At 32.4% G+C, this 27334-nt stretch overlaps 3 protein-coding genes across 16 annotated transcripts in view; 1 reads left to right on the top strand and 2 right to left on the bottom strand.

Annotated features, from left to right (window-relative positions):
- Window positions 1-6: 6 nt before the first annotated feature.
- On the bottom strand, window positions 7-10708 carry gmppaa (GDP-mannose pyrophosphorylase Aa). Of its 12 annotated transcripts, none has more exons than XM_073911800.1 (14): window positions 10479-10598; window positions 8415-8611; window positions 7767-7864; window positions 7272-7375; window positions 5959-6151; window positions 5679-5738; window positions 5117-5247; window positions 4956-4970; window positions 3889-4023; window positions 3693-3790; window positions 3545-3591; window positions 933-1025; window positions 648-816; window positions 7-572 (listed from the first exon to the last, which is right to left on the bottom strand). In XM_073911800.1, the coding sequence occupies exons 2-14, from the start codon at window positions 8452-8454 to the stop codon at window positions 472-474; spliced, it is 1284 nt and encodes a 427-aa protein (XP_073767901.1). In that variant the 5' UTR covers window positions 8455-8611; window positions 10479-10598; the 3' UTR covers window positions 7-471.
- On the top strand, window positions 10656-20613 carry LOC566927 (protein lifeguard 3). 3 transcript variants are annotated; one of them, XR_012385183.1, is made up of 12 exons: window positions 10656-10711; window positions 11583-11839; window positions 13236-13306; window positions 13418-13482; window positions 13590-13643; window positions 14349-14399; window positions 14487-14526; window positions 14605-14642; window positions 14725-14812; window positions 16303-16527; window positions 17838-18921; window positions 20164-20613. XR_012385183.1 is itself a non-coding variant. In XM_073912508.1 (12 exons), the coding sequence occupies exons 2-12, from the start codon at window positions 11593-11595 to the stop codon at window positions 20308-20310; spliced, it is 951 nt and encodes a 316-aa protein (XP_073768609.1). In that variant the 5' UTR covers window positions 10656-10711; window positions 11583-11592; the 3' UTR covers window positions 20311-20613. The 3 variants fall into 3 exon arrangements, 2 of the variants coding, with proteins under 2 accessions (XP_073768609.1, XP_073768610.1); XM_073912508.1 differs by having other exon boundaries at window positions 16303-16398; window positions 18868-18921; XM_073912509.1 differs by having other exon boundaries at window positions 10656-10791; window positions 16303-16398; window positions 18868-18921.
- A 104-nt stretch (window positions 20614-20717) lies between these two features.
- dars1 (aspartyl-tRNA synthetase 1) overlaps window positions 20718-27334 on the bottom strand; it is a 58141-nt gene continuing 51524 nt past the window's right edge. The window contains 6 exon segments of the mRNA NM_001077611.1: window positions 20718-21400; window positions 24407-24478; window positions 24637-24748; window positions 24841-24921; window positions 25875-25917; window positions 26000-26146. Of these exon segments, the coding sequence (NP_001071079.1) occupies window positions 21309-21400; window positions 24407-24478; window positions 24637-24748; window positions 24841-24921; window positions 25875-25917; window positions 26000-26146 (547 nt within the window). The 3' untranslated portion in view covers window positions 20718-21308.

The raw sequence follows: 27334 nt of genomic DNA, 5'->3' as shown, positions 1-27334 counted from the left end.
AAGGGCAGCAGTGAATCACTTTACTACCCTTTGTGACTTAATCAAAATATAATTTATTGCCGATGTCTAAATCTTGCACTCTGCTCAGCTTTCATACAGGGAGCAGTCACAGAAACATCAATTATTCAAAACAATTACCAACACGGCTGGTCTGCAATTACAAGATTTTACCATTTGTCTTCCCTTTTTTGTGCTACATATATTAATTGCAGAAAAAAATGGTAACAGAGTTCACAAATAGCATTTCATTTTGACATTTCATTGCCCCGAGCCAACAGCAAATAAAACATTTCAAGTCATTTCAAAAACACTTTTCTTATGTTTCTTTTTATCCAGCTTTGGCATCATAACACATCTGGTAAATCCATCTGCACTCTACACATCACCAAACATTTTAACATCTAAACCATAACATTTATTTATTTTTTTTTTGTTTATATCCAAATGCCCAAACTACTCACAATAGTGGAACTACAGTATGATCTGGTTCTTAAAGCTTCTGTTGAGATCTTTGTGCGGCAGGACGATAGAGTTGAGTATGATGACCTCAGACGGGATGTTTACATTACAGCCTGAGAGAGAAAATCACATTAGATGAATCGCTTTCGAATACATAATACATTCATGATGACGTCCCACACAATTACCTAGAATTGTAATGGAAGGAGTTAGCTTTCCATCTCTGAAGAGCGTCTCGCTGTCAATTTTGGCATATGGGTCATTAGGATTGGGGTCACTGGGAGTTCCCTCCACTCTGGCCCATTTGCCAATGGTGCTTTCCCAACCCACAATGCTGTTCAGCACGCAGCTGTGATCCTATAGCACACACCATCAGGTTATATATTGCATATTGCGATGCGAGTCATTGGGTTTAAATGGCAGACAAAAAGCAACATGGAGGAAAAAAAAGAGTGGATGGGGCTTGAACTCACTTGTAAGGTAGCACCATGAAGGATGATAGACTCCCTCACACGAACTCCTGCACCGATCGTTACGCCTGTTCCTATTGACACATTCGGACCTAACTGGGGGAAAAAGTAATAAAAAAAAAACAATCAAGCATTAATAAAATGGACTCAGTTTAGTTAATGTGCCACATAATCTCAACTAAAACATGAAGAGAGGACAGGGCATATAGTAGCTCCTCCCCTTTAAAGAATAGCCAATAGCGTTTTGTTTCATCACAGCTCTGCCAAAGAGAGTGGTGGAGCTCAAGCACATCCAATGAAAAGCAAATTATAAGCATCTTGAAGGGGGAGGGGCATGTCAGATACAAGAGAGCATTTGATTGGTCAAGATTTTATGAAACACTAAAATTTGAGATGATGTGGGGAAAAAACGTTGATCCATTTAGGCCAGGGGTGTCCTGCAAAGTTTAGTTCCAACCACAATCAGACACACCTAGGCTAGCTAATCAAGCTCTTACTAGGCTTTCTAGACTCATCCATGCAGGTTTGTTGAGGCAAGTTGGAGCTAAAATCTGCAGGACACCGGCCCTCCAGGACCAAGTTTGGACACCTCTGATTTAGGCAGAAGTGACGAACTGCAAGCTTTTGATGTTTATGTGAGGTTTATTTCTTCTGAAAACAAATTTTGTCAGTGTTTTGGAGCACACCTGCTTATAGACATCCTTAAAACTAACATATTAGTATGAACATGTCACCCTGATGAAGGCAGTTCTTTGCCGAAACACAGGTTTTTTTTTTAAGATTTAGCCATGTGAATAAAGGCTTTTTAAATTTTCCACATTTTTTGAGTGCCTTGGACTGATTTGTGTTAATATAAAAAACTTTATTTTAATTTCACAGGACCATTAGGTAGTGTATAATATAGCTGAATATTTTGAACTGCCTGAATAAAAAACACATTGTCAGTAATTCCAATCTTACTTTCAGACCCTACACAACCTACACAAGTTTGACACATAATGCCTTTTTTCTTTAATTCCTTAGTGAACGTTGTAAAACAGAGATGCCCAAACCAAGGCCTACCAGACAAAATTGGCAAAAGATAAGCTTTGAAGCTTAGAATGCCGTGCCAGATCACACAAAAAAGGGGACAAATTTGATATCCATTTTGTCATATTAATTAATTTCTCATTTATCTTTTGATGTAAAAAATGCAAAAAACATTATATGTAATTATATTATTTTTATTTAATATAAAGTATATTCAAACTATAAATATATAGTATAAAGTCCCATTCAAAGTATAAAGATTTTGAAAATATGATAAACACTTTACTGCTGAGCTTCTTTTAACATCATCACTCAAGCTGATGACTGTGAACAATGACTGATCTGAATTACATTTTTTTTATACTTCTTTACTTAAATTATTTTAAATTAAATTCATTGTGTATTAACAAATAAAAGCGTTGTATATAAATGTGCCATTATTAATGAAATTGTAAGTGTTCATCATAAAATCTGAATTGCTTCTTATTAATAGTAATTAAGGTGAGTTTTAGGAAATTAGGTAAAACTATATTTCAATTCAAATTAAATCTAATTTACATTTTATTTAATTGGGCGCATCTACAATATTGTCATGCAAAATAATCCATTACTGTTTTTTATAAGTGCAAACAGATAGTTTGCTAGTAATATGCTTTAGTATTGAAGCATATAGTAAGATGGCTAAAGACTTGATAAGCAGATTAATGCAGTGGTCAAATCCTGCTTTTTTCAGCTTCGACTTTTAAAAACGGTCAAACCTATTTTATCAAGAAACAATTTTGAAAAAACAATTCATGCTTTTATTACTTCAAGATTGGACTACTGTAATGCGCTATATTTTGGGATCAGTGAGACAACTCTATCCCGCCTACATCTAGTTTAAAATGCTGCTGCAAGGCTTTTAACCAGCACCAAAAAATATGACCACATCACACCAGTACTGCGCTCTCTGCACTGGTTGCCTGTGCACTATCGTGTAACTTTTAAAATTCTTCTCCTGGTTTTTAAATCTCTAAATGGCTTAGCTAATTCCTACCTGTCAAACCTGTTGACTGAACATCAGCCTGGTCGGTCTCTTCGGTCATCAAACCAGAGACTTTTATTCATTCCAAAGTCGAGGCTGAAATGCAGGGGTGACAGGGCTTTCACAATAGCTGGTCCTACTTTGTGGAATGCTCTGCCCCACTGTATAAGGTCTATATCATTGCTGTCTGTTTTTAAATCTAGGTTGAAAACTTACCTTTTTGATTTGGCATTTTATCAGTGAGAATTGTTTGTTTTTAGCTACAATAACTATTAGTGAGATTTGGTTGTTTTTACCTATATTAGGTATTTGTGAGAATTGTTTGTTTTAGCTATAATTTTATACTTGTTCTTTGTGATTTATTGTTCAGCACATTGGTCAACCTTTGATTGTGTTTAATAGTGCTATATAAATAAAATTGGCATTGACATTATTATTATTTAGCAAGATAATATTCTAGTATATGGTTAATAGTCAATAGTGAATGTGTGTTCTCTTGTCTCAAAATCTCTGAATCTTTTAGCAACAAATATCTGATTAATTATCAGACGGAAACACTCACCACAGCAGTAGGATCAATGTTGGCAGTGGGATGTATGTAAACATTTCCTACAATAAAAGTAAGTAAAAAAAATTAAAAGAGCTGCATGCTGAGCAATTAAAATAAATAACTAAATAAATCAAGTTTAATATTTACACTTAACATTTACCTCTGGTCTTTGCTCCTCCCTCTGTATTAGTAGCTAACCTCTCTGGATGTGTCTTGTGATATTGATTCAGATACAAACGGCTTGCATAAATCGCAGATCTGAAAGTAGAACATAACAATAACTAACATAATACAGCAACTACAAAATGCAGCAACATAATAAGAGCATAACTGAGAGAATTATGTCAAGAACAAACCCAGCAGATTTGATCTGGCTCCAGAATCGGTCTGTTTTGTACACGTAAAGCTTGCCCTGCCCTGCCAGAGCAGTGAAGATGTCCTGCTCCAGACGGATCACCTCTGCTCGATGCCAGCCGTTAGACTGCTCCTCTCTGCAGAACACAAAATAAAAGTCCTCGTTTCACTCTCTGGTCATGTTATTTTCTCCGACACAGAGAACAACATAAAATGAAACTATGATGGACAAACACATAATTAGAGAAATCTAAACAGGTAGAAATTAATTATAAGGATGGACGGTGTTAAAAACAAGATGAAATAGCATTTGCAAAATGTTCTACTTTCAAAATTCATTGCTAGTCATGGGAGTAACAATGTATTTTAAATGTGTTAGTCTTCTTAAATGAGTAGTTCATAATAATAAGTACATTTCTGTAAAACTTTTTATATCCTTCACTTGCTCCAAACCGATCTGAGTTTCTTTCTTTTGTTGAACACAGGAGATGATATTTTGAGGAATGTTGAAAACCAGTAGCAATTGACTTCCATTGTATTTTTTTTTTCTACTATGTATTTAACTAGTTGACAGTTTGCAACATGTTTCAAACAATCTTATTGTGTGTCCAACATAATACATAACACAAAAAAAACATGTTTAATAATGCCAGTATCTGGCAACCCCTGACTTGCATAGTATTATAGCCATCAATGGCAGCCAGTTTCCAACATTCTTCAAAATATCTTCTTTTGGGTTCAACAGAACAAAGAAAGTCATAAAGGTCTGGAACCACTTGGCAGAGAGTAAACGGTAAGCAAATTGAATATTTTTTTAACTTAATTGACCAAAATCTTTTTATTTTGGAAAATTTTTACTTCACTATGGTACATTAGAATGAAGTACTAGAAAAGCAGCATCTTTCCTGAAATGATATTCATGACTAGTTCAAAACTAAAAACCAACCTGTGTGACCACACCGCAACATGCCAATATGAATCTAGTTCAAAGACCACACAAGCAGGTTCAATCACTACAAAACCTACGTCACACTTGTTCCTCTTTCTACATCATCATGTTCAAACTTACCCCTCGTATGAATATCTGATGATGGAACAGGAAACAGAATGATGGCAGACAGGAAAAATTTAAAGGGGAAAAAGAAAAATGAAGAACCAAGGAGGGAAAATATATACAGTATGTATGCATGCACTTCCGCTGGAGAACCTGGCAGGTTTTGTGCCACTCACAACAACATTTCCTGCTGGTTCTTCTGGAAAACTGATCCAATGTGCTGGAAAATCTCCGGAGTAAACAGGTATATTCCACAGTTGATGATGTCGCTCACAAATGTGCCAGGCTTCTCTACATAATGCAAGACCTGGGAGATATGATGAGAGAGTTGTGATCGTATTTGCTTTTAAGGGATAGTTCACCCAAACATGAAATTCCCATAATCATTTATTCTTTCTCCACATGTTTTAAACATTTTTGAATGTTCTTTCTCTATTGTTTTCTCTCAGATGATACTCTGAACAATGCTGGACACCATTGACTCCAATAGAATGTTTTACCTACTATGGAATTCAATGGCTGTTTCCAACATTCTTCAAAATATCTTCTTTTGAGTTCAATCGAAAAAAAGAAACTCCTAAACGTTTCGAACCACATGAGGGACAGTAAATGATGATTAAGTTTTAATTTTGCCTAAACTAAGACTTTAAACTGTAAAAATTACTTTTAAAAAAGTATTATAGATGAAATCCTATGTTTTACTCAAATAAAATGTTAATGTGCAAATGAAAGACTTACCTCATCAGTTTGCTCATTCTCAACAATACAGCCGTAATTCAGGGACTGTTTTCTGTTGGCCTAAAGCATACAATTTAAGTGTGTCCATTAGATTTACAAGCACAACAACATAACAACAAAACATTAAGAATTGATTACAATATCCCAGGAATAAAACAAGCCATAACTAAAAAATCTGGTTTTATAATTGTCGGCCAGCGGAAATCCAGCAGCTGGCTGGTCTTGCGTCATAAAATGTCTATGTTTGGATTCATAAATACAAAATAAAATAACTCCTAACAGTGGTGCCGAGGATGACAAAGCTGTAGGTGTCTCCATGCTCCTTCTGGAAGTCCAGCATCTCTGGTAGAGGAAACTCTGAGCACACGTCAGCATTCATGACAAAAAATGCATCTGGACCTCCAGACAAGATCTGATCTCTGAAATGGTAGATTCCTCCTCCAGTTCCCAGAGCAGCATATTCCTGAAGATATCTGAGGGGGGTTGCAGACAATCAGTGTAAAGCTTATTTAAGGTGAAGAAGCTACAGTTTTTAAATATCAAAATAAATTCTCATCATCGTCATTTGAAGATCATATCGCCTATAAAAGTGTAAACACCATGCATCTCTGGCACACTAGAAACATGGAGAATGGCCAACTGAAATCCGTCAATCAGTGTTCAAGTCAAGCAAAAGTGAGAATTAGGGGTGTGGCTATAGCGGGAGACAGGCAGAAACAGAGGCTGTTTAGCTGGTCTGGAACCATCATGACTGATACTTTAAATTGGTAAAGAAATTCAGATTTGCAGATTCATTCAATGCAAAACTTAAAGGCTTGACAAAATATGCAGAGACAGACCACAAGGATAAACAACAACTGCTTCTACAAGATGAATTTACTGAAATGTTTTGGTTTTAATTAAGACACTAAACTTGCAGAGTTACTTTTTAATATGTTTAAGTTTTTGGTGCACTCTATTGCTCTTTATTGTCAAGTACCATATAAACGGAAAACATAAAGAAGGCTAAACATAATTCTAAAATCTACAAATCTATGCAAAAGGGCATGGTAACTTTGCAAGGTTATTTGAAATCTTATTTATATTTGCATTTCTAATTGGTAATACTAATAGCGCATTAACTATATACAGTACATCACTTTTTTTTTTCCCCAAAACCTTTTCAGTTTTTACACAATAAACACGGCGAGGCAGTGGCACAGTAGGTAGTGCTGTCGCCTCACAGCAAGAAGGTCGCTGGGTTGCTAGTTCGAGCCTCGGCTCAGTTGGCGTTTCTGTGTGGAGTTTGCATGTTCTCCCTGCCTTCGCGTGGGTTTCCTCCGGGTGCTCCGGTTTTCCCCACAGTCCAAAGACATGCGGTACAGGTGAATTGGGCAGGCTAAATTGTCCTTAGTGTTTGAGTGTGTGTGTATTTTTCCCAGAGATGGGTTGCGGCTGGAAGGGCATCTGCTGCGTAAAAACTTGCTGGATAAGTTGGTGGTTCATTCCGCTGTGGCGACCCCAGATTAATAAAGGGACTAAGCCGACAAGAAAATGAATGAATGAATGACACAATAAACACAAGTGAAATATAAATATTATACAGAAACATACCTTATTGATATTTTAAAATCTTGTTGGGCACATGACAAAAATCTGTTTAGTTCTTCATTGGGCTGATAAAACCCAATGAGTAAGATCTCCTTCATATTTGGAAGCTGTTCAAAACAAAAAAAAAACATAGATTATTTAGTACACAAATGCAGACCTTCTCCCATTTTAAAGCAAGTGTGTGTGTGTGTGTGTGTGCGTGTGTGTGTGTTATATATATATATATATATATATATATATATATATATATATATATATATATATATATATATATATATATATATATATATATATATATTGATCTCGATACGAAAGTTTAAAAATTTTAAGGTTTGTCAATGTTTTAGAAATAACAATTAAGTAATAATTCTCATTAGTCATTTGTTTGATCGGATATTTAGCTGAACTCCAGTCATTGGTGTTACACCATCCTTCATAAATTATTACTGATGTGCTAATATATCATATTGTTTTCAAAGTGTAAAATGAGTACTTTACCTTAGAGCAGGCCTCAATGTGATGCTGCAGCATTGGCACTCCGGCCACTGGAAACAGAGGTTTGGGCACTTCAAAAGACAGTGGCCGAAAGCGGGTCCCTGTTTAAATAAATCACAAAATCAGACTCATATATACATAAAAATATTGTTGAACTGAAATACTTGACAAAATACTTTAGTTCCTCTTTTGCATGTCACTTTAGAAGAAAAAAAAAAAACATGAGCTAGACGCATAAATGTAAATGCGTTTTAGGACACATATGATGTCCACTGCCAATTAAGTTTTTTAATAATTATCTTCAAGCAAATGTGCCCAACAAAATTTTAAAATATCAATAAATGTAAGCTTCTTTATTATTTACATCTTGTCAACTACCTAATACGTTACCTTGATGAAGTAAACAAATTGAACTCAGTAGTTATTTTATTGAAAATGCATATTTTTATTGTTTTGAGATATTATGTACACAAATACATTAAAATATTCACTGATTATATACGCTATTAAAATAAACATACACTACACACACAACACAGGTGAAAGTTGTTTACATTTAACATGTTTCTTATTTCTCTGATTATTCCATTCACTCCAAAATTATGATGTCAATCCGAACTGCTGAAAAGAGTCAGACGGATGTTTACTCACCTTTTTGGGGGCCTCCGATAAGAATGACAGCCTTCAGCATGCTTGCTTACTTCTTATAGATATGTATAAGGCAAAACCAACAGGCTGTAAAATGCTGCTGAGTTTGGAGAAACAAGCTGAAATAAGTGTCTGAGATCCTTCAGTGAATCGTTTTGATGCATGTATTTTCTTTCATCCTGGACTTCAAAACGCAAAACCTAAGAAAAGAAGCACTTTACAGCACTAAATACTAGGTTATCAACATGACAGCAGCCTAAACCCAAATAGCTCACACAGTGGCAGTTCCGGAAGTGCCGGGATAAGAAGTTTCATAATAAAAGACCATAATCCTTTCTGTTAGTTAGACAAACGCGTTATTTTTACGTTATTGCACCTACACAAATTATTATCAATTCACTTAATTTAAGCCTAAATAGCATTTCTTCTTGCTTCGAGTGTATGCTTATTATCTTACATAGATATGTTAAAATGACAATACATTAAAAATACACTTTTAACATCATATCTAATGTGAAACAATGTGAAACATTACTTGAAAAAGTACAAATTCATTGATTGTTTAGATTTAAATATCAATATTTAGTGTGCACATTATAGTATTTAGAATATATCACAATACGTTAAATACAAAATTAAATCGTTTGTTTGATGTAAAGCTAAGTTTAATAATTTAAATTACAACAATTTAACAACATACTCAAATATCCACAGTTCTCAGATATTCGTTAATGTTAACAAATCCATGCCGGTAAACAAAACTGCATTTATACTTTTTAAGGTTCAAGTGTTTTCTTGTTTTTGTGATTTAATTAATTATATTCTTGAGCCTTTTATAAAGGTGTATCGTAGTGTTTTGAAACTGTGTCTAGACTGAAATCTGCTAAGCAGAAATGCAGGTCTGGACAAAAAATAGATTAGAATAGCTGCTGCATGAGCACAGCTGTGTCTTATCCATCAGGCAAGACCTCCAGCTCTTTCACATTCTTTATACATTTCAGTTTCTATTCTAGTACCACAAAGAAACAACATCTACAGTGCTGTTATTAAAAGCATTATACTTAATTATGTACAAACAAATGTCTATTGATGCTGTGTCCATGCGAACAGAGAGAAAAGGGGTATTCTCTTGTACATCATATTAACATTTAAAGGCTGTTTCTGACTCCAGGACTCAGATAAGGAGATCTTCTGCAGGCCATTTCAGACTCTTTGCCTTAACGCCAATGCTAAATTATAAAAATGGACAGACGTTACGGTTACACCCATACATTTTATAATCTATAACCCATAGCTAGCACAATGGAAAAGAGTAATGGAAGCTCAATACCCAATTTTGCACCTGAATTTACATGAACAACCCAGACATTACTGAATCAGTTCAAAGACAAAGAATGTCAGGTATTTCATTCACAAATAAACCTGTGAATCAGACTATTTTTATAACATTTTAACATAATATTTGAACATTTATGATAATAATAGTTTAGAACATTTTTAATGAAGCTAGACAGTTGTTAAATATAGGCTTGACACATGCCTGAGTTCAAATGTTCAAATGGAGATAAAAAAAGAAAAATATATGCAAATAATAAAAAAAAAATAATAATAATCTAATGTATTAAATTCTAAATAAAAATACACTTGAACCACACATTCTTCAGTCCAAAATGTACTAACCTAAATTTTAACGTTATTTATTTTTAATATTTATTTTTATTTATAAAAATAATATTTATTATTATTTAATATTTATTTATTTATTTATTTATTTAGATATTTAATTTTCTTTAAATCTTATTAAAAACCTTATTAACAAATGAACGAATTATCCAGTCTGCTTAAAAATAAACTGTGGACCCCAAGTAACGTTAGTTGTCTTAGCGCCGTTTGTATGGTTTCACAGCTAATACTGATTACCATAAACATCTTACACTTTAAGCCATCCTGAAAAGTTTAGAGAAGTTGATATGGTCCGGTGCCAAAGACCCCATATCCATCTTTTCAAGTCAATAAAAAATAAGTTAGATCACTTCCAAAACCAAAACATGTCACATAATCCGGTACCTAATTAGGTAAGATGACTAGACTAGTTCTGGAAACAGATATTGAGCGGAGCCCAGTGAGAACTGAACCTGGAAACTGGAGACGGACTCCTAGTAGCGTTGCTTAGCTCCAGCCAATCAGAGCGCTCCAATGGGCACCTTGCGCCCTCACTGCATCAGCCGCTGCGTCACTGACGTACAGCAGAAAGAGTTCAGTCTGCGAGCGCTCGGTTCATTAGTGCTCTTGTGAACGGGGTAAGAGAAATGTTTATTCATTTATTATGTTGACGATGATGCCACACCAACAAAACAGCTAAGAACAGATTACTTTTGAGGTACTCTTGTCCTAGAAACTTAACTAAAGTGATAAAAGTGGTTTGTTTACGTTATATAACTTTGCTGTCTTCTTGTACTGCGTTTGACCATTGTATTATTCCATAACTTCAGTGTGTACTTGTAAATAAAGAAAATTATTGGCATTAATCAGGCAAATAGGGTAAAAAAGTAGTTATCACAATGTATTTAGCTTTCCTATTGTTTAGAAGAATTGAGAAACAGTAATTATGCAAGAATACAAGAACCATTTTTGATAAGTTCCATTCTAATAATCAAATAATTAAATGAGCTTATACGACTCCAGGTTAAAAATCTAACAACAGATGAAGTGAGGATCAGCATTTTAATCTAACTGTTTTGACAGTGTAATTTTTTTTTTTTTTTTTTTTTTGGGTGATTTTGGGAATCTTTATCACTCCTTGGTGATCTAGAAAAGCTTGTAAACAGGTAGAAAAACAAAAATTGTATAAAATGCATTGTTTGAAGTATAAAAGGTTTCAATCTAGCAAACAATGTAAGAAAAAATCCTTCTTTAAAAACCTGTACACAAGCTGATGATGTAAATATGTATGACTCCATAGAGGAGATAAAAAAAAAACATTTTGAGGAAATATGTATATATTAAACTGATATGACAAAAGACACACCTAAGAGGGTATTTTGGATGTTTTGAAACCCCCAAAATGACCAAAATCTTGACAGGCGCATGACAATGTTTTCACTTGCAGTGTTTTGCTTTATTATGTTATTATAATAATGTGTAAATGTAATAACATGGTTTTGGTTTCAGGAGCATCAAAATGTCAAAATCAGATCCGCCTCCAAGTTATGAGGAGTCCAGACAGCAGTCTTATGGCCCACAGCAGCATGGAACCTATCCATACCCTCCCTACGGATTTCCAGCTCAGCCAGGGGTTTACACAGGGCCGGGACAGGCTGGCATTCACCCACAGCCAGGGCTCTGGCAGGGACCTGGATATCCCTCTACAGCAATGCCATCTATGATGCCGTCATTTATAGCACCAGGGATATTTTCCTCCAACCTCAGTAAGAATCAAGTATTTTTTGTGATTTCTATAGCATTGCCTGGTACTTGTGAACTTCAAAAATACATGCTTTGTTCATTTAATTCAGTTTATTTTCCAGAAGTGTTCTGCACAGTGCAACTTACCTTTTCACTGTTTATTTTTAACCATGGTATTAGTCTGCTTTATAAATAAAATTTTTATCTTTTAATATCTGAAAACAGATTTGCTTAGTTTCTCTGGATTTACTGAATTTATTGGGTGTGAGTTTGAGTAAAATTCTAAAATTTAGTACACTATAAAATTGAGTAACATTTCACTGTAAATTTCAAATATAAATACTATATTATATTATTTACATACTATTAAAACTGATCAGAGTAACAAATGTCTTGCGAATGCAAACCAGGTTTATTTCAAGAATGGATTTATTAACTTTTCTGAAGATTTTCTAAAAATTACTAATTTATTTTGTCTTAAAACATGTCGCCTTTTAGTTACTTTATACAAATATAATACAAAAGTGTTTTCAATTCAGGCTTTTTTTTATAATAAAGATAAAAGAAACATCATCAGTATTTTACACAATAAAGCAAAAGTTACATTTTATTATGAACTCAATATATTTTAAATCCAGATAATTTTCAAGTGGTCTTTAAATGTTTTTCCATTACTATGCATTAAAATGTTTTTTAAGAGTCAAAATACTTTTGCCACCAGTGCTGAAAAGAGTACTGAAAAATCATACTCATGTTAAAGTACCATTACTTGCCCAAAAATATAGTGCGAGTAAAAGTATCTGTTGTAAATATTACTCAAAGTAGGAGTAAACAGGAGCCTTTTTAAAAGTCGCCAAGAGTAGTGAGTATTACGCTGTAAAACGCTTATGTGTTTACATGTAATATGTGCATGTGTGTCAACATAACATTATGTAGTGCATTTAGTTATTGGCCATGAGACAGTCAACATCCATTACCTTCTCATCAGTGACATGCAGTCTATGAAAAGTATCTCGGTCATTGCTTGTAACGGTTTTGGACATCTTCTTGGACACTTTTTTTTGCTTCCAAACAGTGTGCTAAATGTCTTGAGGTAGTTCATTATGATGAGATTTTCTTTCTATGTGTGATTTGATTGGACAGGAATCACAGGACTAATTGTTCTAATACCCATAGACAAGAAAAAATAAAGTAGTGACTGCAGGTTGAAGGCAAGTGGTGGAGTTAAAGTATCAATACTGCGCTAAAATGTACTCAAGGGAAAGTAAAAAAACACAATTTTAAAACTACTCAGTAAATTACAATTTCTAAGAAAAACTGCTTAATTACAGTCATTTGACTATTTGTAATTTGTTACTTTACACCACCGGTAGCCACATGTATGATGTTTACAATCAAATATGATTTTTATTTGTGTAGGAGATGCAGAGGACGTTTCATCAACTGGTGTATGGGAGAGTATGAGTGTTCGACATGCCTTCATTAGAAAGGTATTGAAACTCTATTTTTAAAGAAGAGGCACTACAGAACATACAGTGTATAAAAATCTAGTGTAACAAATAAAATGCAAACAAAGTGATTTGTATGGATGTTTGTTCCAGGTTTATCTTATTTTAGCCGCCCAACTGTTTATCACTTCTTCAATCATTGCAGTGTTTGCGTTTGTGTGAGTACAGTAAATCCATTACAGAGCTTGTAGTGAATGGAATTGAATGCATTACGCTTACTAATGTAATGAGATGTGTGCGTTTGCAAACATTCTGTATCTTACAGTGAGCCTGTACGCCTGTTCGTCATCCAAAATCCTGCACTTTACTGGGCATCATTGTGAGTTACTTTGCGGTCTAAATAAATCACTAAATAAAGTCATATATACTGCACTACATATTACGCTAAAATGTTTGGGGTTAGTATGAAATGTCAGTGTTTTTGAAATCTCGTATGCTCATCAGGCCATTTATTTGTTTGAAAATGCAGTAAAAAGCAATAATGTGGAACATTTCAGTTATTTAAATGATTTGTTTTATGCTTTAATATATTTTAAAATGCATTTATTGCTGTAATGGCAAATCTGACTTTTCATCTTAATTATTGCAGTCACTGATCACTTGCTGAAAACAGTTGTAAAAATTGGCATTCATATAATAAAAATAATTATTAATGGTATTATTATTCATATAATAATTATTATTTTTATTAACTTACTTTTGTTTAATTTGATTTAAAGCATCATTACTATAGCCTTCAGTGTTTTATTATTTATATTAATATATTGATTTGATGAACAAATAAAGATAAAATAAAACAATGATAATGTATAATAATGCATTTATCGGAGTTTAAATATTAAGTAATCTCTTGTAAAATTATAAATACCTTAACCATAACTTTTTTGAGTTTGTTCAACTTCATAAAGTTTGTTGACTTCTTATTGATGCATCCTAAGTATTATCATCTAAATATTATAATACTTACTAACCCCAAACTTTTTATACAGCGTATATTAAAGTAACAGTGAAATATCATCCACAGCCCGATTTATCTGGTTACTTACCTGATGCTGGTTTGCTGTGAAGGACCAAGGTGAGTTCATTATTAATTAAACTGTATTTACTTTAAATTAGTTGTACCAAAACATCTATTCAATAAGACCTCTGTCTGTGCTTTTAGGAGACGACATCCATGGAATCTCATTCTCCTGTTCATTTTTGTAAGTGATGCTTTCATTGAACTATTCTTTCACATCTAGTATGTATTTTAAGTTAACAAGTCTCTCTGTCCTCTGCAGACTCTCACATTATCTTACATGACGGGAACAATATCAAGGTTTGATTAGACTTGCATTATTTTCACACACTGCATGTGGTTGGTTTCAAATCTCACATATTATTTACTCTTTCTTTGACAGTTACTTTGACACCAAAGCAGTGTTTCTGGCCCTGGGGATCACAGCGATTGTGTGTGTGATCGTCACATTTTTCTCCTTTCAGACGAAGGTAAGACCTGCTGCTGCTGAACGCACGCCTCTGGTCCACCACTGAATGCCACTTTGTTGCTTGTGTAAAATAACCCCATTGTATTTGATTACAATGACGGCCTGTCTCTTTTTAAACATTCATGGCTTTCTGGTCAATGTCTCATGCTTCCTTGAGACAACTTTTTTTGTGTGTGTTTGTCCTGCTTTTTGATGGATCAATTTATTTTTGTGCACAATGGAATATTTTCTTTAATAAGTCTTCTTTTATGGTCATTTTCTATTACTAAAGCTACAGTTTGGTTATAGTTATTATAGAAATAACTATACAGTAATAAGCTATAGTTAATTTCATTACTTATTTGTATGTGTTTTAATCTGGGTGTCTCAAAAAACGCATTCATGCAGAATATTTAGTTATTTTTTTAATAGGAATACTTATTTTAAAACAACTCTTTTTGGGTGATTTTAGAGGTGTATGGAGTACCATTTTGTTAAATCAATGCCCCCATAAGTAGCGTAGCAAAAAAATAATGCTTTTCCTGCTAGTTTGAGTTTTGTTTCTAGTCCAAATATCTAAAAATTCCTAAATGAAGCAGTATTGTCTAGAATCTAGATTAAATATTTTCTGGACACATTGACAATCACTTTTTTCATTAAAAAATATGAAATAATTGCATTTTCTTTCTGAATATTGTTGATAACCCTGCATCATAAAGATTAATATGTCATTATGATTTGTTTTGATTAGACAATAATTGGCTGAGATACAACTATTTTAAACTCTGGAAGATTCCAAAAGGTTGCTAATTATTGAGAAAATTACCTTTAAAGTTTTTCAAATGGGGTTCTTAGAAATGCAAGTTACTAATCAAAGTTTAATATATTTACAAAATTTCTTTAAGATGATATTTACTTTCTATTTTATGTAATTAATATTCACAGTATAACTTTGTCTATTCTCACATATACACCAATACAAAATAAATCTGATGTTATGGTCCAGGGACACATTTATGCTGTTTGGCCAATCATAAAATGTAAATTAGGAAAAAAATGAACCCCCATTTTTTCCGGTGGGGTTAATAATGATAAAGATTCTCAGATTTTATGTTCTTATAATTTTCATACAACACTGAAAAAAGTGTTGCATGCAAAACTGTTGCAAACAATTTATTTGTGTTGAATTTAAACAATCAAATTAAGTTGAAAAATGTTCAACTTAATTTGTTTGTTTAAATTCAACACAAATAAATTGTTTACAACCACTTAACGTAAAAAAATTAAGTAAATTCAAGGAATCGTCTTTGAATTATTTTTTTCAGTGAATGATATAATTAGTTAAAACGTACCATCTTTTAGAATAAATACATTAATTACATAATATTCTAAACTTTGATCCAATAATAAGCTGCCAGTCAGAAACTTTAATTGGACCTGTAATTCATCTTAAGTGTAATAAATCCACCTCTCACGCTAGTGTTTTCCTGGTATGTGTGTGTGTTTGGACAGGTGGACTTCACCTCATGTACAGGTCTGCTCTGTGCTCTCTGTGTGGTACTGCTGGTGACTGGCATCATCACTTCTATAGTGCTCTCTTTTCAATATGTAAGTGATTCTGTTTTGATTTACAACTTTACATTTCCACTTTACGTTTCTTTAAAGCAGGCATTCTCAACCAGTGGGCCATGGCCCAATAGTGGGCCACAACGATACTGCAGATGGGCCGCGGTATAGGCTAGCTTAAAATGAACTTAAATATTATACTATAATTATTTGATTTCATTAATAAATATATGGCATTTCATGTTTTCTGTGATTGATTACTTCTTTGGACACAAAACAGCCTTACTGTTATATACAGACTTAACTGTTGTTTAAACTTCCAACCACTGCATACCAGCTAGGACTGCATTCTCAGCTGTATAAAGCAAATCCTCAAGCAAATGTAAAGATAACGATGATTAGAGTTTGTGCGCATCTTATGTTTGCGAATCGTGCTGTATCAGAGTCGCACAAGTTTGCTGATTTACAAACGGTTTGCTCTTTGTTTGAACCCTTTAAAATATGCGTATAGTTGTCCAAATGTCCTGCGAGCGTTTTATAATGGACGTGCGCCCGCACAAAAGGATTAAGCGTGAATCGGTGGTGTTTCAGTAGTGAACGGCTGTTTACTGTTCCTGACAGCGAACTCCAATAATATCTAGCTGCAAACCCAACGACTTTAGATTGACGCGTTTCAACAGATTTAGAGTGTTTTTACTGTATTTTACATTTCTTTGCTTGTTTGTAATGGATATGAATAGTAGATCAATAAATGAATAGTAGTAGTCAGTCCAATTCAAAGCAGAAGTTTTTTTTTTTGTTTTTTTTTGCCATCTCCTGTTGTCCTGTTAGGTTCATATATTGAAGAAAAAGCGCAAACACTCTGCAGTTGTAAAGAATAACTGAAGTAAAGAAATCAAAAGCTTCGGATCTGTGTGTGTTAAAAACAAATATATATATATATATGGATCTAATTTATTTTTTAAAAACACAAACAGATTTAAAGCTCCTGAATTCATTTTCGTTTTTTAAAAAACGCTGTAGATTATCTTTGGACAATCAGTTTTTATTTTTTTTTATGTCAGACAGGTGGGTCTTCTAATATTTTTCAAAAGAGTAAGTGAGCCCCGAAGTGAAAGAGGTTGAGAACCCCTGCTTTAAGTTATAAAGAAGCAAAACAATAAAGGAAATTGTAGATCTAATTCTTTTTGGGAGGTAATCATTTTTGTATTCAATCTGTAAATAGTATTTAAAAATTTGCCCAGAATTTTCATGACCAAAAACCAATTATTGATTTATCTATTTTAATAAGTATCGATATGTTAAACAATCTAAGAGGCCTTTAAATATTGTTTTGGACAATTAGTTTGACAATAAAGCTTATGGTCATGGCTATTCTAACTCAATAAAGTCTTTGGCATATTAGTGGCTTATTTTGAGGAATATAACTGAAATGTGTGACAGGTGGATTGAATTTTTTTTTTTTTTTTTTTTTTTTTAAGGAAGCATTAAGCTCCACACATCAGCATAAATGTCTCAACGGTGTCTGGAGATTCTGTGAAATAATAGGAATGATATTGTACCAATTCTTATAATTTAGCCACTAATTTACTGCATATCTTATAGTTTACATACATTTGAATTTGAATTTATTTTTTATTTAACAGGGACAATGCTCAATAATCAACAGTAAAACTGTAAATAAGCCAGGGTTAGCCACAAGGGCTAATTTTCATCTGTTGCCCCCTGCCAGATTTTAAAAGGCAACTTAAAATAAAAAAACACGTCATTACACATACAAAAACAGTAAAGCTACATATGACAAAAAGAGATAAAAACATGCAAGTAAGAATTTCCTAAAATGTTAGCCAAGAGAATTAAACATGATTACAAACTTGATTTGCTTTTAGCCATTTCTTTAACTTGTATTTAAAAGTAGAATAATTTGTAACACCCCTTAAGTCAATCGGAAGTGTGTTCCAATAATGACTGGCTCTAAATGAGAAGACTGATCGTGCAAAAGTTGTACGTCTAAACTGCACAGCACAGTCTCCCCTGCAGATCGTGTTGCTTGACCGTTATTGTTCTTGTGTGTCACAAACTCACATAATGGAGGTGGAGCATATCCATTTAAAATTTTAAAAATCATACAAGCATCAGCCAAATATTTCATACTATCAAAGCTCAATAAATAATGTTTTTGTATTATATTACAATGATGATACCTAATAGACTTTTGATCAAATACTTTCAGTGCCTGTTTATAAAGTGATTCAACTTATTTTAAAACTGTTTTAGCATGTGACCAACTAGTAAGACAATATGTAATAGGAGAAAAAATCATGGAGTGCATAAAAAGTTTTGCTGCTTCATTAGTCAAGTAAGGTCGTATATGCTTGAAGTATACATAATGTACATGCCTGAATTATACATAAGGCCTCTTACCAACCCAAACCCATGCCCGGATCTCATTTAGTGACTAAATAAGCTGTTATATGATGATAGAGTGTTTATGTTTCATTAATGTCTCAGGTACCCTGGCTGCACATGCTGTATGGAGCTTGTGGAGCAATAGTTTTCACCTTGGTGAGTTTATCAAACATGTCTCAATGTTATTTCTTCAGCTTTCACCAAATTCACTAAAAATCAAAACCAGCTCAACGAAAAACATGGTAACACTTTACAATAAGGTTGTATTAAATAATGTTACTAACACTACCATTAGTAATTGCTGAACTATGATTAATAATCCTGTTTAAGTATTGTTCATAATTAGTTTGTGTTCGTAAATATAACATTAACTAATGAAACCTTATTGTAAAGTGTGACCACCACTTTAGTATTCTACAAAAAAAGGTGTATAGCAAGGAATGTACTGTTTCGAGATATCTAACAGCATGTTAAATATGCAACTTCATTAAATGGAATATAGTTTAAGAACATTATTTGTATCCATTTATACTTAACTAATTGTCAGTATCCCTCTGGTGAGGCACTCGTCAACCCTTATTTTCCTTTCACAAATTTTATTTAGTAATTGTTCCTTGATATGATCTGATTCTTATAAAAATACCTTAAGCTCAATTCTAACAAATACGTTCAATAAAAATAAATAAATTCAATAAACATAACCTTCTTTTGTCTTTGAAGCAGTCATTTAAATGCTTTTATGGAGCTTAAATGCCTCTGCCTTGTGGGTGGAGTCATGTTACAAAGTTTACTGTAAAAGTTTTTTAAACCGTCTGACAGTCTGGATTCCATATAAGTTATGTGAATTAAACTGAGAAAAACCGACAGGAAAATGTACTTGATAGTAGCAAACAAATAAGTAAAATGGTTTGGGTGTCACCCGGTGGCTATTTTTGGTAAAGTGCCTAAACAAGATCTCCTAGAATCTTATCTTATCCTATTTTCTATATAACATTTTAACAGCAAATTTTAAATCAAACTCAATGATTTTGATTTATAACAAGCCATTTCTAACATTTATTTATACAATACAGTACAGTTTAAGTCTTTAAAAAGAGACCAAAGCACTTCTGAATTTCTAGTTTAATCAATTTTGAAATTTTACTTCCAAAATGGTTTGTATATATATATATATATATATATATATATATATATATATATATATATATATATATATATACATACACATATATATATATATTTTTTATTTTTTATTTTTATTTTTTTTTTTTTTACACAAACATGCCCTTTTATGTTAGTGTATATAATCTCCAATGTTTTTTTTAAATATATAGTTTAGTACAATTGAACATTCAGGTCAATTAGGTGAACACTCATTGCTTGCTTGTGTTCTTGTAGTTTCTGGCTTACCACACTCAGCTGCTGATTGGAAACCGGGCGAACAGCATCAGTCCTGAGGAATATGTTTTCGGAGCTCTTTCCCTCTATGTTGATATCGTCCAGATCTTCATCTTCCTCCTTCATATCACAGGGGGCTCAGAGTAAAACATTCCCATTTCAGAGACTGAGCTTTCTTTGAGATTATCTTCACTTCTCCAATCACGTGAATCTCAGATATCGCTGTCAACACTACTGACAGATTTTACAACTATGTTATGTTGTAACGTTTCTCATATTGATTTTCACTTCATTAACAATAAGCACTTTATTTTTATAACTTAATTTGCACTGTGAAAACTTTACTGCAGAATTGTGTGTGTGTACTACAAGAGCTACACTGTGATTTGATAAATATTATTTAGCTTGTAACTTGAAGGTAAATAAAATGACAAACTGTTAGCCAATGTATTTTTACAAAGTGCTTATGATTTCATAAATGTAGGTAAACAGTGTCCATATTTTTGGCAGTCATAAATGCAGTCAAACTTACAGCAGAAAAACACTCAGACAAATAACATTGTTAATTTATTGTGCATGTGCGGTTTAAATTATTTGTTATAATTCTCAAAAAGGAACATATGTCAGTAGAAAAACACTACATGTAAAGTGTGATTTTAATAACGCGTGATCTGAATGTTACCAGTTAAATATTGATTCCCTTCATTGATTTTGGTTGGACAGTTCAACCAAAACATAATCATTTATTCTCCCTCATGTGCTTTTAAACATTTATAATTGTCTTTTTTTTTTTTAACACAAAAGAAGATTTTTAAAGTATGTGACTTCTATAGCAGGAAAAAGAAATGACTATAGCATACTTCAAAATATCTTCTTTTTTGTTCAACAAAAGAAAGACAATTATAAACGTTTAAAAACACATGAGAGAAAAAATGTCAGAATTTTACATTTTAGGTGAACTATCACCTTTAAGTACATTAGTTTAATCTAACATCCTGCTGTGTCTGCTGACAAGTATTATAAAACTGGCTTCATTTTTGTGGGTTAAACATCATGGCACTTCCAGATCCCTGATGGCTGGTGTCCTAGAGGTTCTACTGTTTGAGGCGGATGGCAGATGCGAGACCGATCGGCTGCTTTATTGCTTATGGAGTGAGGCGTTTGGGATCACGAGGGAACATGGAGGTCTGGCGTACATTGTGTAGGCCGAGATAAAGCATGGTCACTCTTTCAAGACCTAAGAGATGAAAAAAAAAACCATACAAGAGGTCGATTTAGTACTGAAATTACTCCAAGTTTCATCGCTTAAAATGGCTCCTTTGTTACTAAAACTTCTATTCTACCAAGTTTCAAAAATGGTTGGTTTGGATTTGAGAAGATTTGTACGGAGACCTGGAAGGGACGTGATGGTGGAGAAAAAAAAAAAAAACTGAGTGATAGGTAAACATATTTTTGAACGTTTTCGCCAAACACTTCACTTCATACATGACAATCCTCCCGTTTCTGCTTGGATTGTTCCGTATTTTACTATTATATCCTAGTATAAGATATTTTCCCATATTTCTCTCATAATTTTAATCTTCAAAGCATGTTGAAATTAATATAAAAATGTCGGCACTCACTTTGTTTTCAATAAAGCTGTGCGTCAATCAGCACCCCTCATATGCAACCTCTGAATCAGTGAATGCATGTATAAGCGCTCTGACAGCATGCATAAAAGGCTTTAAAGCAGGACATCAGCAAAAACAAAAAAAGTAAAAATTAATTGTAATCACTGATTATTCATCGATACAGTTTATGGAAATCAGGTAAGTGTCTGATGTACTGTAAACGTTTGAGCTACTGCCAACAACAGGGCAAGCGACAGAACAAAGGGAATCATTTAAAAAGTTTCCAAAAAATTGATTCTAGCAAGTTTCAAAAATGGTTGGTTTAGATTTGAGGGGATTTGTGATGTCACAGAACCGGTTATATTTGCATAAGACTATCTTTAGAGCAAGACATCAGCAAATAATTGTTTTATTAAACAATAGGCCATGCCTACTGATGTTCAGTTACTTGATCTGAAATAATAATGCCAAGTTAAAAAATAAACAAAAAAAGAAGTCATTGTAACCACTGAGAGGGTCTGCATTGGATACAGTTTACAGAAATCATTTCAATTACTGATGTGCTGTAAATGTTTGAGCTACTGCAGACAACAAGACAACTGGCAGAATAAATGGAATTATTTAGTTTATTTGGAGTTTAATCTTTCCTTGTCAAAAGTTGGTGGTTTATTTTTAATGGCATCACTTTGGATGTGGCCCAGCTCCAGTTTTGAGATTGCGAGTTACATTCCAAGTGTGCCAGATAAAAAGTTGGTGGTTTTAAATACAAAATATGTGTGATCAATTGTTTAGTTATCATTAGTCACTCACTTAATAATGTTGAAAACGCATGTTTTTTTTTCAGTGTGAACCCAGGATGGAGATTAAAGTAATGGAGAAAACACACAGCTCATCATATAAATATACAGTAGTATTTGCTTTGAATGCATGTAATGTTTACAATAATTGCAACAAAGAGGCCATGCTCAAGTGGTGGGAGTTTAAGTGTACAAACTAGGAGTTTAATCGCACAACATTATTTATTAATGTACTCTGTCTGATCTTCTAAAAACAGAAAATATACAGTCCTTAACTGCACCGGTTTCTGGTTGTTTATTTATATACTAAACAGTCTGCATAATAAAACAGAAAAATCCCAATGGGGACACTTTTAAAATTTTATTTTATTTTCTTTCTTTCTTTCTTTCTTTCTTTCTTTCTTTCTTTCTTTCTTTCTTTCTTTCTTTCTTTCTTTCTTTCTTTCTTTCTTTCTTTCTTTCTTTCTTTCTTTCTTTCTTTCTTTCTTTCTTTCTTTCTTTCTTTCTTTCTTTCTTTCTTTCTTTCTTTCTTTCTTTCTTTCTTTCTTTCTTTCCATCTATCCGTCTGTCTGTTGGTCTGTCTGTATATCATCTTATTTCTTACAGTTATTTTATTTATTTATTTTTTATGGTTTAATTATCATCCTTTACAATAGCATTGCTTTAATAGGAGATTTACTTTCCATTTATGTTTAGTTAACTGGTGGACTGGGACCTTCAGCCTGGACAGACTATTGCGCATGGTTTTAGATACATGACAATAGTTATTTTCAAAAAAAAAAAAAAAAAGGTTTGGTTGAACAATAGGTGCATGTATGCAGCTATATTTAGCTTGTTTTTATTTATTTATTTATTTATTTTTCAGATAATTAATTTGTAGCTAAGAATTAATTAGTTATTTGTTTATTTATTTTTTATATTGCCAGAAAAAAAATAGGTAAATCCCTTGTGTTCAGTCCTGACAAGTCATGTGAAATAAAAACTAATTCCAATGCAACACCGTGAAGCCATAACCATATAGGCTAAAATAATCCCTTTCGCTTCTATTCAAGCAGTAATTGATGTTATCAAGTGCAACTGTCTTTGTTTAACAAAGCTATAGCAAATAAAAATCATAAACATGACAAATGTACTTAAAGTTTTTGATAATTGAACACTGCATCATTAGTGATGGTATTTAATCAGACACTTGCACTCAACATTATATGAAAATCAAGCTCAAATCATCTAGACTAAGTCAAGTAAATGAACATGTGTGTTTTGTCTGTCAAAAGAAAGGCTGTTCATGATATATATATATATATATATATATATATATATATATATATATATATATATATATATATATATATATATATATATTATTTTTTTTTTTTTGTAAAGTTTTCTTTTTATCATTTTACAACCTTGATTTAATAAAGGAAAAGAGTTTAATGCTTTTAAAATAACATGCATTGTTAGCTTCTATAGCATAGTTGGTTTAAAATAGTGTGAAAATGCAAATATGTTTATATATGGTCAATATTTTCAACACAAATTTTCACATTTTACCTTCAACAACATTTTAAAACCTATTTGCTTTTCATGACTCTTTATTTAAGTTTTTTTTTTTTTTTTAATTAAAGTAACAATAAATAAGTAAACAATAATTTAAAAATACTACTCTTTTGAAACCATTCCAAAAATAAAATGAACTACAGGACCGTAATAATAATAATAATAATAATAATAATAATAATAATAATAATAGTAATAGCAAAAATAAAATGAACTACAGTACCATATTAAAAAAATAATAATAATAATAGCAAAAATGAAAGATTTAAAATATGTTACCTATGCCACCACCAGCATGAGGAGGAGCTCCATAACGGAACGAGTCAATGTAGGCCTTGATCTTCTCCAGGTCTAAAAAACAAACCCAAAAACCCATTATCTACCAGAAAACCATTCGTATTTAACAAAAGAGGAAGTAATCTACTACGGTTACTCAGCATTTCCATGTGTTAAACATTCTCATCTAGCGAAGCATCATGTTTTAGTAGCTCTGGTGTTGTTGTGTTTACCGATGTTGTGGTGCATTGCTCTTTCAGTTAGCAGCTGAGCATCGTGGATTCTCTGAGCTCCGGACAGGATCTCCTCTCCTCTCATGAACATGTCGTAGGAGTTGGAGTATTTCTGCAGGAACAATGTGTGGGGATTAATATTGACCATATGGATTCAGAATAACAAACTATGTATGTATATGTATCAGGTCTGAAACCACATACCGGATTGTTGGGGTCAGGCATGGTGTAGAAAGGCCTCACAGCCAGTGGATATTTGTCCAGCACATAGAAGTCAGTGTCATACTAGAATAAACATGAAGGGAAGGGGTCATTATTATTGAACCAATTCAGTATTGATAAAAACACTATCTATTTTAATAAATTATCTTGGTATGCATTTTCACTTTTGTTTCAAGAAAAATCAACAATATATCCAATACAATTAAAACCGTTTGGGGTCAATATTACTATTATATATATATATATATATATATATATATATATATATATATATATATATATATATATATATTTTTTTTTTTTTTTTTTTTGTAAATAATAAAATATTAAAAAAAGATGCATAATATTGAATTTCTAAACTTATACTGAGTTATTAAACTTGCAAAAATTCTATTTTAAACAAATGCTGTTCTTTTAAAAACTAATATTCATCAAAAAAAAAAAAAAAGTTTTCCACAAATCATTAGCCAGTAATAACGATTTTAAATATAAAAAAATAAATGCATTAAAAAAATAATAATAATATCAATAATATATATATCTAATTAAATAATAATAATTTAAAACTCCAATAACATTTCATAATGCTAATACTTCTACAGTACTTTCTAATATTTAATAAGTAGTGTTTTTTTTAAAATAGTATAATTTACACTTTATTACATTTTGTAGCATATTACTGATCAATTAAATGCTACATCGACGACTGCTCAAAAAACATAGTGAAAATGTATTATTAAACAAAGGTTTACTTTAAAACCTTAAAAAGTTAAAGGGTACTAACAATAAACACTTTAATAATCTTAAGTTCATCTTAACTGCTGTATTTACCAATGAGCTTCTAAAATCAAGACTAGTATCTGTTGTATCTGTTCATCTGTAGTATCTGTTCATCTGTAATGAAAACTTTTCTCTGATTGGTTAACCATGTCATCCAGCAGTTTTGCTATCCCCCAATCACAACTATTAAGGCAACGACAACACAACATAACATTATCCAATGAGATGTTCTTTACCTTCTCCTTTACAAGACGACCAAGCAGCTTTTCATTGGGTGTGCTGAAAAATTAGAAGAGGAGTTGATTAGAGATCTGTCAGATATGCAAGTGTGTGTCTGAGTGTGACTTTTCGAGAGACTGACCTGAGATCTTCTTCATCTCCCATCTCCACACCAGCAGCTCTCAGCATGGCCAACCCTTCCTTGTACTCCAGCCTCAGCGTGGGCTCCAGAAACTTGAACGGCTCGCTGGGATACTGCTTATTCACCGTCTGGATCTCCGTCTGGAAGCTGGAGACCATTCACAACACAGAGAGCGTAAAAGAGAAGAACTTGACACAACACACATCCACAAATAATACTGAGTGTTTATGTTTTAAACTCTTTTATGATTAGAAATGAGTTACGTTACTTATCAGTGTGGTTTGTGAATGCTGGATTTAAAAACAAATGTATGTATTCCATGTTTAAGTTTTCGTTTTTTTATGTAACATTTACCACATGGTAAAAGACTTGGAATATACAGCCTTAAAAAAAGAGAGGGATATTTTTTTTCTGGATTTTCTTTAAGTTAAACTTTAGCTATTTATTTTTTTTATTAGTTAAGGGTTTGGTACACTAAAAAATGACATTTGTTGCTTGTTTAAAATACATATTCAAAATTAGTTGAAACCACAATTTGTAGGTTATTTGGGGACAGTTTAATGATTTTATGTTCATTCCATTTGAATTTGTAAGGGACTAGATGAAGGAATTATGTGGAACCCTATTTTTATTTTTTATTTTTTACAGAGTAAGTTGCAAATATTTGTTTTATTCCATAAAATCCAGACTGAATTTCCTCCAAACTCAAATAATATTAAATAATTTAAAGCATTTTACCCCCTGGAAAGTAAAAATTTAAAAATATTACAAATATATTACAAAATTACAAAAATATACATTTCAAATCACTTATTGTCACATCATCAGCAGCACTGTGTGTACTATGATAGGTGAAAAGCTTAAATGTCGGCTCCAGTCAGTGCAAAACACAACGACATACTCCAAAAACAAAACAATATACTTCTAGCAATGTTGACAGTAATTACGTATAAGACAATTAATATATGAACTATTTATTTTACGTTATTTTACGTTGAAATATTTGTTATTATTTGCTGTGACTAAAATTTATGGTTATTCGGGCAAATATGAATTTTTTAAACTCTTTTGAACATAAAACATTAATATTGTGTTGGCTATTTTTAGACAATATAAACAACATGGTATGGTTTTATGTAAACAATATGGCTCCTTTCTGTTACTTTTTATATGAAAGACTTGTTACTAAAACACATGAACTACAAATAATATTTCAGTTGGTCTCTTTTTTTCCATACCTATGTAAATGTTTTGAAAAGAATTCTCTTACGTCAGCATGGCTGCATTTATTTGAACAAAACAATGCTGTAGAAATTGTAATATTGCTTTGTAAAT

The sequence above is a fragment of the Danio rerio genome, chromosome 9 (assembly GCF_049306965.1).
Source record: "Danio rerio strain Tuebingen ecotype United States chromosome 9, GRCz12tu, whole genome shotgun sequence".
Lineage (NCBI taxonomy): Eukaryota > Metazoa > Chordata > Actinopteri > Cypriniformes > Danionidae > Danio > Danio rerio.
The sequence above is the reverse complement of the archived record's forward strand: the minus strand, read 5'-3'. Positions and strand labels throughout refer to the sequence as shown.

What these genes read in the sequence shown, in the direction of transcription:
- gmppaa (XM_073911800.1), bottom strand. Translation starts at nt 8,454, where the DNA reads ATGCTGAAGGCTGTCATTCTTATCGGAGGCCCCCAAAAAG. An exon ending in AGCCAGATCAAATCTGCTGG is followed by an intron (nt 3,791 to 3,888) that starts GTTTGTTCTTGA and finishes TTCTACTTTCAG; the next exon opens with ATCTGCGATTTATGCAAGCC. An exon ending in ACATTGATCCTACTGCTGTG is followed by an intron (nt 1,026 to 3,544) that starts GTGAGTGTTTCC and finishes TTTTTCCCCCAG; the next exon opens with TTAGGTCCGAATGTGTCAAT.
- LOC566927 (XM_073912508.1), top strand. Translation starts at nt 11,593, where the DNA reads ATGTCAAAATCAGATCCGCCTCCAAGTTATGAGGAGTCCAGACAGCAG. An exon ending in GACATGCCTTCATTAGAAAG is followed by an intron (nt 13,307 to 13,417) that starts GTATTGAAACTC and finishes TGTTTGTTCCAG; the next exon opens with GTTTATCTTATTTTAGCCGC. An exon ending in ATTGCAGTGTTTGCGTTTGT is followed by an intron (nt 13,483 to 13,589) that starts GTGAGTACAGTA and finishes TGTATCTTACAG; the next exon opens with TGAGCCTGTACGCCTGTTCG.